The 12,269-nt window shown below is 42.3% G+C and overlaps 1 protein-coding gene across 1 annotated transcript in view; it reads left to right on the plus strand.

Moving 5' to 3' along the window:
• Window positions 1-12,269, plus strand: part of LOC102508530 (cytochrome P450 7B1) — a 152,687-nt gene that overhangs the window by 134,426 nt on the left and 5,992 nt on the right. The window contains exon 5 of the mRNA XM_032470213.1: window positions 4,943-5,118. Coding sequence (XP_032326104.1) covers window positions 4,943-5,118 — 176 coding nt within the window. The remainder of the gene's footprint in view (window positions 1-4,942; window positions 5,119-12,269) is intronic.

Genomic DNA, 12,269 nt, shown 5'->3' on the forward strand with positions numbered 1-12,269 from the left:
GATTTCATTGGTCTGGGATGCAGGCTGATGGCTTTAAAAGCTCCCTAGTCAATTCTAGTGTGCACCCAAGGTTCAAGATCACTCATTTGAAGGTTTCAGTGAATGCAGTGGTTCTGAGTCCCTTGGTCTGGGATGGAGCACTTGTTTCTGTAAACCACTTCAGGGGGTTGTGACGAGAGGACATCCTTGATAACCTCCAGAATATCAGCTTAAAACAAGTCCGTGGTGGTATTACTTCAAAAATCTGTTGCTCATCTGCTTCCAACAAAATATTAATTGAAGTGTGGTTTCGAGGGCAGAGAAAGGTATTCCTCTCTGCATTTCCAACTGAAATAGCATGCCCAGCTCCGCCACATTTTAAGGGCATGTTGACGAACTGAATTAAAGACTAAAGGCCGTATCATCACTGAGGTATAATTAAAAATGACATGATAAAAAAAATGACATATTTCTCTTTAAATACTTTTTAAAGGGCTGTTGCGTGGTAGAGGGGTTCAAAAAAATTTTTTTTGCCTTTGTATTTGCTAAAGGGTAGAAATTAAAGGGACGACAATTTCAGCCCAGTATAAGAACTAACTTGCTACTGTAATGGGCTTTCTGCATGCCCTCACTGGAGTTACCCAATCAGAAACTGAACAATATCTTCACTAGGACCCTGGGGAGTCTTCCTGTGTTATTTGTACCTTGCAGCCCTGAATTACCTAGATTGTAGTGTCCCTGAAGGCCAAATCCATATGCCGTGTTCCCTTTTCTACCAACATCCGTGGCCCAGTACACCGAGCAGAGAAGGACCTTAGTAAATGTCTATTGACTCTATGAAGGTTGAATTTATATTTCCATCTTTTAGCAGTAAACCAAAAGCCTGCAGTGCAGAGAGTAGGCATTCGTACCAGTTCAGATTTATTTTTAACTTAAAATATACAATTGTGGAGCCAAAAAGTAGTTATTCAGCTTCATATTGTCTAATTATGCCAATTTCCTATCTACCCTCTCACCTGTCTTGAAGGCAGTTATGTAAAACCTCGTGTGCACACCTGGAGGGAGGCTCCCTGCATTTCCTCACACCTTCTCAAGCACACTACCTCCAGGTCCCCCTTCCCATTTCTGTCCCCCTTCCCCTTTCTGTCCACCTTCTTTTTTAAGACCCCCCAATCCCCCCACCGAGTGACCAGCCCCAGCCGACCGCAGCACGGCCTGGCTGTTCATTCCACTCCAGCCATCACCGCTATCCGCTGATCACCATAGCTAATCAGATGGTGTGACAGTCTGCACCAATCATTAAGATGACCCAAATTAACAGCCTGGCCATGTCACAGCACATTCATTCCACATACCCCGACGTGGCCTGAGTGTGAGGCAGCAACTTGGATGTGCTTATTTGTGTTTGCACTGTAACATGCATTATTGATTGTCATAAGCTGCTTCTGCACTTTAAATCTGCAAATGAGAATCATCTGTCAATTATTACAGCCAGAATTGAGAGCTGAGGGCAGAAGAGAAAGTGGATATATTCCTTTTTCTCCCAACATTTCCTTTTATTTGCCTTTTTTTTTTTTCACAGTCACATTGTAAAGCATCTTAGCTCAAAGTATCCCCCAGCTTTTTGCTTAGAAGGGATACTTAATCAGAATATTTTTATATCCTGTAAAGAGAAACAAACCTTTCCGAGACAGATAAAGCAGGTTAGTGCTGGCTCTGAATTGTAAGTTCATTGCGGGAATTCTGTAATCCAATTTCCTGGTGTCTACTGGTCAGTAAAGTTTCCTCCTTGATAAAACACGGACTGCCTTTTCTTAATCACAATTGCAATTGTTGGCACCTTGCAATGTCTGGTGTAAATTATCCCCCAAATATTTGCATTCTTGTTAGCCGTTTTCCTACGATGCATTTAGTAAGTAGAGGGTCCCCATTACCTGCTAAATATTAGTATAAATTAACAATCCATTATGCACAATAAGTTTTATAAAACATTTACAGAGAGAGATCATGTTTAATTAAAATTAACGTGCATATGAAAGCCAAGTGCACTAATGATCACAGCGACCTTTTATTACCTGCAGCCCCTTGTTTTGGCTGGAATGATTGACAGCTTGCTGTTTGGCCACCATGTTGAATTTCAGCTGACAAGACTTTTCATTTTAACTCAATTTGCCCGCCTATCACAAGCTGGTGGCAGGCCAGACCCAAGTCACCCAGCTTTGCCTCAGCAGCTTGCTCCAGTTCTCATTAGTACGCATTTATTCAGTGGAAATTGGAAGACAAATGCTTGAAGGCATGTGAACTAAGTATAGCAAATTAGGTTTAAAGACTGAATATTTATAAGTGTATGGAAAGTTTTTTTTTTTTTTTAATTCTAGAGCGAATTGAGAACTGAGTGCTAGCTTTGGTATAAAAGACATGAAGCTAGAGGGGGAAGGAAGATTCTAAGAATAACAATACTATAAGGTTTTTCTTTCCATTTTGGAAGTATGTAAAAATCTCTCTGACAACACCTTATCAAACCAACCTGGCCACTCTTCCGTGGAGTACTTGCATGATGAAGTTAGCACCTCAAGTGTGAGAAGGGGGGAAAATGAGGGTCATGTTCATCTGTTGCTTGGTTATCCCTTGGTATGTTTTAAATTGCCTTGTTTGTTCGGCACTAGCACAGAAACAGATGTTGCTCGGCCGCGCAGGATAATTTACTGTACCTCCTGGTGCAGCATGGAAGTCCTCCCAGGGCCCAGCTGGTCTGTCAGTGGCACTGGCTGGTGTCTGCTCGACTATGACAACTACAAGTAGAGGCTGCAGTTTTTTTGTTTTGGGTTTTTTTTTTTTTTTTTGGTTTTTTTTTTACTATGCAGTTGTCATTCTTCTCAACTTATAGCTCTGCCTGCGTTCTTACTGGGGAGAGGCTGCTGGCTTTTGTGTCTGTACTTTGAAACACAGAGCCACGGAAGCGCCCTCTCCATTGCTGCTAATAATGCCACTCATGACTTTCGGCGTCTGATGCTGATCGGCACAATGGCTCAGAGCGAGAGCCAGCCTGTCTTGCGCACGTAACTGGTCCTGGAAGGTAAAACCGATTTGTCATTTACGATCTGACCGCTAAGCCACACTTTGTGCTCCATTATTGTGATTAACTTCTGCCTAAGAGATGCTTGCCCGATTGTCATTTGTGATCGTGCAGTGGGCGCAGGCCGCCTTGCTGCCCGCGAGCACGTCCTCCAATCGGATGTGACCGCGCTCTGCGGGCTGTTAAATGCCCGCCCGGTCATAGCAGCCACCCCACAATTATTCTGCTTTTGTCTTTCTTCTTCCCACACCCCTCCTGGACTTGGTGGGGGAGCAGCCCCGCTGCATATGTCGGCTACCATTTCGCACCACAAGCTAAAGCGATGCTCTCTGTTGTTGATCCAACAGAGCCAGCAGCAGTACATGGGAGGCTGACCCTCGCTTTTCACCGTGGAAATGTTGGTCGCTGGTGACCTGCCAGCTGAAATCCGTCGTGTCAGGCGCCTTGTGGCTATCTGCAGTAGAGTCCATGTTCCAAAACCAAAGTTCTTTTCTGGCCTCATCACCAACAAACCGATTTGACTCTGCCTGATTATAATAACGAAGGCAGTCCAAAAGAATATGCACAGCCTCACTGTACGTCACATTGAATCACCACACTGGCCACACAGAGCTGACCGCAGCCTCATTTCTTTAGACAAATGCATGCTTAGGGAAAAAGCTCCCGGGAGAAGGTCCCCAAAGCTACTTGATACCCCTGTGCGAGCTGTGCGTAGATCTCAGTGTTCAGGAAATAGCATTTATTTGTATTTTTGGATGGATGCAAGCCCTCACTAACCAGCCTGCTTCTATAATCTAATAACTGGGTATTTTACGTTTGAGAGCTTTGCATTCAGCTAAGAACCTGGGCACTGTGTGTGTGTGTGTGTGTGTGTGTGTGTGTGTGTGTGATTCTAAACTGCAAGCCATAAACACAACCATTTATTACTATGTGAAGGGGAAAAAATACTCAATTTGGGGCTCTTTTTCACATTACTGATTAGAAAGAATCAAGCTTTTGATACTAGGACCCATTCACGCTGGTGAAAACATAGTCAGTTTTGATTATGAAGGCAGAGATGCAGACCTAGACAGGAGCTACATGCTGCTATGCATGCTATCAGAGTGATTTATGCAAATTATGCATATTATTCCCAAAGGAATTCCTCCTCAAACTGCCAGGATAAATTGCCGGAAATTAGCCATAAAATCTGTCGTGCTAGGAGCAAAAGGTGAAGGCCACTGGGAAAGCAAGGACATTCGGCTTCTGGAATCTTCCAGGTTATGATGGTGGCTGTTACTTTCCCTGGATGCTGGAGGGAAATATGGTTTTCTTCCAAATCCTATGAAATAATTTTCCCTTTGAAATTTTTCCAGCAAATGCTGACTCACATTTTATTTACAGCTTACATAAAAGAAATTAAGTGTTAAGCTGTCTCAGAAAGCACTACTACAATTACTTTACTATTAACTGCCTAAGTGGTTGTTAAATTCCTGTGCCTGTCTTTGAAGTCATCACTGTTCTGAAGGTTGGTGTGCCAGTGGTGTACTTTAAGTGGGATACAGTTTTTCTTTCCAGCACAGCCTTCCTCTCTCGCAGATCATTCTTTCCTACAAAATTCCTGATGAATGACTTTCTGGCCAAGTACAGCGCTATTGCCTCCTGCCTGTAAAATGCCCCAAGCTTGGGGGACTGGGTGTGCCTTCCCTGCCTTCTGTCTCATCCTCTCCCCTTCTCTGTCTCCCATCCAGAGCCCCCATTGGTCCCCTCTTGGTGCTCAGTGGATCTGATTGGGAGAAGGTTTCCCTGTCAATAAAAGCTGTTGGTAATGAGCTTTACTGACAAATTGAGAGCACTTTTCAGGAGCAGTCATGTTTTAATATAACGTTACTTTCCTGTTTCCTTCAGAAAGCACCATTCTCGAGGCCCTACGGCTGTGCACGGTTTCAGGCATCTTCCGTTTTGTTCAAGAGGACTTGACACTACATCTAGAGACCCAGGACTACCGTCTGCGAAAGGGAGACTTCGTGGGCATCTTTCCTCCCGCCCTACACTACGACCCTGAAGTCTTTGAAGCCCCAGAGGTAAAGAACCATCCATCCGGTACTGCTCCCTCCTGGGGATGGCAAGCTCACTCCTTTTCCCGTGATCTCTCTCTCTCTCTCTCTTCCTTTTGCCACCTTGTTCCAGAAAGGATTTGAGAGAACCTGAGGACTCCTGTTTTTCCTTCCAATGGGGAAATGTTCCTATTTGCAGAAGTATTTCCTTAAGGGTCTTTCTTTCAAGGGTTTCATGATCTATAAATAGAAATACAGTGATAAGACTAAACTAGTTTCTCCAAATGAAATGAACATTGATACACCTGTGGACACTATTCACTTTTGGCCAAAATTGGGTTTCACTTGGCAGAGAATTATTAAAAGCCGTGGAGGGCTAGCTCTTGACAGGTGGCTCGGAGAATAAATAATGATGACTATTTTGCTAAGTGTTTCCAGAGAGGAGTTAACTCTCCCAGAGTCCAACACCATCATTGCCATGGTTAAGCCCCCTACTTTTTCACCTCTTACTAAGGGTACGTGCCCCTTCTTGATCAATTAGGATGGCATTATGAACTTGAGATTGTAAAGCCGCCGCTCACGGGTGAAGCTCTGAGGGTAATTGTGTCATCTCCTTGTATTTTTTTTCTGAAGCTGGAGTTAATGAATATCAAAGACTGGAAATTAATCCACCCTGGCTCATCCCTTAATACCACTTCCGAGGCTCACCACCTGCATGCAAATTGAATGCAGTCATATTCTGCCCATGCTTCTCATGAAGTCATGTTCTTGCTGCAGTGGTTTTTGTACCTAAGATGCCATTTTTCAAAGGGAAACTTCTGTCCTCTTTTTTGAGCGGTTCATAGCTGAACCACTTTTAAACCCAGTTTCTAAGATGTTTTTGCAGTCAGGCTAGATGAAAATATTGTTGAATTTTGGAAATGAATAAGAAAAGAACAGACTTCAAAAACAATGAGATAATTTGCATTATTTCATCAGCAAAGGCAAAATTTTTTAAGTGACGGGAGAATGTATGTATAGTTTCTATGTGTTTCAGAAGAGGCATTACGTGAATAATAATAGCAAATCATAAGTAGGGTGATAGTTGTGAATGAACATTTTGCAGGCAACAAGCTTTACCTCCACATTTTATAAAAAATAAATTCCACACATAAATAGGTACTCAATAAATAAATAAATAGCTAATATTTGAAAAATATTTTAAAATTTAAAAAATAGTTTTATTTCTAGCCACAATTTTTAATTTCGTTTCTGCTTAGTATTTCCATCATATGATTATTCCACTAGTCATTATGTTTACTATTCATGTCACAATAGTAAAACGGACATTAAAGTTATCAACAAATAATGAATGTTTGGCAAGTCACCACTGTTGTTGTGGTCTTTGGGCTCCTCCCATTCTCAACCCCTGACCCTGACCCCATGATGGAAAAGACCATGAGTTAGACTTCTAGGAATTTAAATATCAAAGTTAAACATTGAAAATGTGCAGATCTGTAGTTTTTTTCTGTGAAATACTAAATAGCAGTGCCCAAACATTGCATAATAAATCAGCCAATCTTAATAGTAGTCAGAAGGGTTTGCCTCATACTAAATCCGTAGGAAGAACAAAATTGCAATATTGTGAATACTGATTTAGCATCATTAGGGTAGCTCTAAAAAGTTGATGAGCAGTCTCTATTACTTACTAGACTTGACATTAGTCAATTATGCTTGACTAGTGTTAAAGTCAACTAGCTAATTTTTTGCCTTGGTACTGTTTTCTTGAAATGGGTTGTGTTGTGCTGATAGTTATTGGCACAGAAAAAAAAAAGTGATATAGTTCAGAACCATTTCCATATGATTTGGCAAAGTCTTATATAATTCATTCTGTAAACATTTACTGAGCATTCACCACTCTCAGGCTTGTAGGTTAATTCCTTTTCGAAACAACATAGGATGGTGAAAAGTAGGTACTGTAGCTGCTCATGTAACAGGTGCCCATCTGAAAACGATCATGCACTAACAATTAAGAAGAGAAGACGACTCGGGAAAATTCTGCCCTTGGCCATCTGTCACTGACAGCACTGTCCCAGAAGCCTCATTGGAGGCTCATATTCCTCACTGCCTGTCTTTCGTACCCTACACATCTTGAACGAGAAGATCCAGCCTTAGAGGCAGAAAACAGGCGATAGCTACTAGGCCAAAATCATGGGGAAGACTAACTCCACACACAAGTGTAGTTGCTCTAGGAGGACATGGAGACTGAGGAATCTTAGCAGAACATGGGTTACCCGACCCGGTGAGGCATGGTTCCAGGATGTTCAAGCCAAAGACACTCTAGAATATTACATTCCAGACACAGGCCGTGATCGTCCTTCACAGAGCTCTCTGTTGTGGAATGTCCCTCCTTACTTGTCCACCAAGAGACTCCAGATTAATCCACAGGAGTCTCCCTTAACTACCTCTTTTTGACAACGTCTCTAATTCCCATCTCGTTCCTCAGAGTGCTGGCCACTCCTCACTCTGTGGCCTGTGTGTACTTTGTTCTAGGGCGTCCCACGCAGCATTTTGCAATTACTTGTTTGCCTGTGCTCCCAAACACTGTAAGTTCCAGAAGGAGAGAGACCCTGTTATCACTTTCTCTGAATTCTCAGTGCCTGGCACACAAGAGGGTATTCTGGAGGGTGAATAGAGGGGGGTTGCTGTGATGGGTGGATGTACTGAAAATGAAAATACACTTCAGTTAAATCACCACAGATATGTACTGGGCCGAATTAGACCCAGTAGATGAAGTGGCTTGTGTCTAAATACAATATTGTTGGGAGTGGTATGAACCATGGTGAAGGGACAGCCCAGGAGGCATCTAAGTGAGACCATTTGGCTACTTCCAAACCAACCCTGAGTTCTTACGAGCGTGTCAACTTGATGTGGCACAGTCATTTTTATTACTTTTTTTAAATGTCAAAAACAGATTTCTGGGTGAAACATAGACTTTTTAAATGTTTGAAAAATTAAATTTAAAACACAATGTGAGCTAGACAGAAAAAAAAAATTGGGGGATCTTATTGGATCTATAACCGACCAAAGTGTAACCTGTGTTAAGAATTATTCTTTTCCTGAATATCGGTTCCTTACTCAGGTGGTACTTGGGGATGTGGGAAAACACATTGGCAGGTGAAATTTGAAGCAATGGGACAGAGCAAAGGAAACATCCCTTCCCAGTTCTTCCTTCCTCTCTCTTTATCAGTCAGAATGCTACTTGAGAAAGTTTAGATAATCTCTTAATTAACTGGGAATGGATAGCTTTTTTAAATTTCCTGAAGCTTCCTCAAATTTGTGCCAATTGTCAGCCAGAATTCTAGCCACTGGCTCGCAGGTAATCAGTACGTGGTGATGACTACTTTTCTACCAAAATGCAACATCTAAAACCAGAACTATGGAGAAGCCCAAATCTCTTGGTTGGTTTTTCTACGGAGGTGCTAAGCTATAAAGGGAGGCTGAGGGGTAGGGAAGAAACAGCCACCATTTAAGATGGTAATATGTTACCATAACCTTGTAGCCTCCTCAAGTGAGGACTCAGGGAAACAACAAAGTAATTGCAAAGCCATTGGAGTACACCCCAGCCCCTGCAAAAGCTCTGAAGTTGAAAAGCCTGATTTGACCTCATGCAAGCCTGTTCTGTCTACTTCTCAGAGGCGTAGGGATTATAAAGTGATAAATGAGTTTGAAAGCCCTTGAAAAAATTCTAATCACTATAAAAATTGTTGTATCAATATTCTTTTGATGATCGTCACTGTTCTTAGAACACACTAGTTATGACAAATGTGGAGATACTCTCAATAATTTTTTGTCTGCCCCTCAAGTTGGAACGTTGCGCCATGAGCACACATCAAGGAAACAAATGAATAAGGAGCATCTACTAGCCTGAAAGCACTTGCATGGGTATAGCAGGTAACATGGATATAAAAAAAGACGCCTGTCCTCAAGAGCTCACAATTTAGGGGCTTGTCCTGATCACACGGCTGTGTTTTCATAGCCAGATGCTCCGTGTTCAGAGGGTTCCTGCCACGCCAGTAAGGTGGCCCTTCATACCTACCATGTTGGAACCTCAGTGTGCTGATAAACCAACACTCTGAAAAGCCCCGACTTTGTCATTTGTCATGGTGTGAATACTTTCACCCTGGCTGATTTCACGTTACCAGTGTGAAGACCCTGAACACGGTGTTGGAAAGAGACGTATATATTCTCTCTAGTTGGTCCCAAGTGGCTACAGCACACCGCTGATTGGAACCTACGCCACGGAGATGGAAAAGGAGCTTCTGTACTTAGTCATCTTGCTCCCAGGAAGACTGACTGTAAACTGGGGGCAACGGTGCAGCCCCTAGTCACCCATTTGAAACAGTGACAGTTTTTACTTCTAGGAAATCCTAGCTTTTGTCTAACTTAGATTCCCATACCAAAAATGATGAATTGAGTGAGTCCAAGGTCTGATCATATTCTGTGTCACCTACCCCAGCAAGACCGCGTTTTATGTCTTTTTAACTTCAGTGCTTCATGTACAGAAGGGCTGGGGAAAATCTGTTGAACTGAACTAAACATAAAATTTGGAGAACAGAGATTAGGGTGTTATGCAGTGTTCCTCAGTCACTCGTACCCAGAATTCTTTTCCATCCAGGAAATTGTACCATCTACCCAATCTTTATTTCTAGTGCTAAATATCATACCATTTTCTATTTGTAAACATTTTCTATCTGAATATTCATCTACTTTTCATTCCCTACATCTTTATTTACCCCTTCAATATCTCTGTTTTCTTCAAAAGCTTGAAGATTGCTTTTAAAATATACTTTATTGTCATGTATTTATTCAACAAACACATAGGGAGCCTCTACTATGTGCACAGCACTCGGGTGAGGGCTTTGAAAATACAGAGATAAATAAGACAGTGTGACAACTCCCGTCTCCTGGGATTTCTCAGCTCTGCCATTTCCTGTGGATGAGCTCTGTCTTCAGCTTGGTGACAGGATAGCTGCCGCCTTGTCGGCATCGTAGTCACCTGTAACCGGTGCCAGCAGAACGGTGATGAACCACCGCATTTTGTTTTTCTTTCTTTGTAAGAAGGACGCTTTTCCCAGATGTTGCCACAGACTTTTCCCCTGTAGCGCAAATGAGATTGGTTCACACGTCCGATCCTAAATTAGTCAGAGGCCAGGGCAAGGTGTTTACCATGATGTCCTCGACAAATCTCATACAGAAGACAGGCTGCTGAGGAGTCAACCACAACTATCATTAGAGGAGCAACGGGGGATGTCAGTGTCTTACACTTTTCTCTTATCATTTCTCTACTCTCATCCATCAAATAATATTGCATTTAATGTACCCCTTTAAATTGTGAAGCGCCAGGCTGTTATGGTTCCTGCAAAGAGTTGAAGTCAGCATGACGCATCCTGTATTTAAGTTGTTCCAAGTCAACCTGTGTCTCTTGAGCACCCTAACTTTTCGTTCTGTGTCACTGTGACCCCCAAATCTCCAGGGTAAGACCATTATACCCTTTCTCTTTTGGGCTAAAATCAGACTATATTCCTAGCAGCTGCCACAAGCCTTTCCTAATATTGGCTTCCGCTTGGGTTCTCCATGTCCCTGCAATGGAAAACAAACAAAATAAATTCTAACTCAAAAAGATATTTATGCCCATATTCCTTTTGAGCTTGATGGTAGTCACAGAGCAAAAGAGGTTGGCCTTCCCCTTTCTTGTTTCATAATGTAAACAACTAAATAGGCGTTTCTATGATTTTGTTATGAGGTCATTGAATGGAAGGTGATGGAAAACAAGAGGATGGACGTTACTGATTGGCTAGAAGTTTGAGGGCATTGAGTGTAACACTGCCTGCAGGTGGCAGGGGTTGGGGAGCACTTAGGCATTATTTGTTGATCACGGTGGCTTTCCAGATGTGTATTCACTTTCACAAAGAAGAGCAGAAAAACCATGACAGTGTTTGGCTTATTTATGATAACAGCATTCTATGAAGTCATAACCCAAGCTAAGCTTTCCTTTTGCACGTTCTGGCTTAAACAATGGGGCTGACTGCAGTGAGAGCTTTTCCAAACAACAAATAATTCCGTGGCAAAATTGACATAAACTTTGGCCCAGCCAAGGAGCTCTTGGGAAGACCTCTGGTCTCCTCTGATCGGTCACTGAGAAAGAGGAAACAGCAGTCCTGGACCCCAATAATGGAAAAAGACTGACTGGGAGAGAATACTGTATAGTAGTTCTATCTCCAGTGACAAAATGGGTGTCCACGGAGTGTGTGCTTGTTCATGCTACAAGGAGGTTAGCACTGGTGAGAGCCTTTTCAGACTCTCAGACATCCCAGAACTGCCTGTGGGAGGTACTCTTGTGTCCTGATGCAGACTGATTTTGCCATTATGATTTCATCAACTTGCAAGTTTGAAGACGGGGTGAATAGAAGCTAAGTACGTTGTGTTTTCTAAACTTGAATATTTATCAAAATCAGTATCCTAGGTAAATGAAGATAAAACCAGTACTTTTAAAGGGAGTGACTTCGCTCACATGAATACTGGCATTGAGTGAGAAAAGTAGGTCATCTGTGATAGATTCAGAATCTATTCATACATTGCAGGGTTTTTGCTGTAACCTAAATGTTTTCGCCTTCATGGTGCGTATCAAAGTTGTGTGCTGAGCAGATCTAACGCTAATGAGCACCACGTACAGGAAAGACTTGATCATTGTTATGCCTGCCATGTGCGTTAATCTAATCAATGGTTTAATTCACCATGGGCTGAAATAAGGTCACTCAGTCTCCTCTCAGAAACTCAAGTGAGAGTAAATTAAGATGGCGGACCGAACACCCTCGATAGACCAGTCCCATAATTTTCTATAATGAGTATTATAACTTATTTACGGAAATGTATCAGAAACAGAGTTAACCCAAAGAGCACTCATTCTAATAGAACTGTTGTAGGAGAGAGTCAGAACGACATCAAAAAACAAGCAAGACCAATACTGTGCTTTAGTTCCTCTGTTGTGCGCAACGTGAATCTTACTATTTTATATCTGTTTCGTCCCAACATAAGCACTGAATCCTAAACTCATCCATCAGTAGATGACTGAGAAGGGATAGAGAAGTGAACACTAGGAATCCTCAGTTAGGCAGCTTCTGTGGCCAGTCAGAGTC

This window comes from Camelus ferus, chromosome 29 (genome assembly GCF_009834535.1).
Source record: "Camelus ferus isolate YT-003-E chromosome 29, BCGSAC_Cfer_1.0, whole genome shotgun sequence".
Taxonomy (NCBI): domain Eukaryota; kingdom Metazoa; phylum Chordata; class Mammalia; order Artiodactyla; family Camelidae; genus Camelus; species Camelus ferus.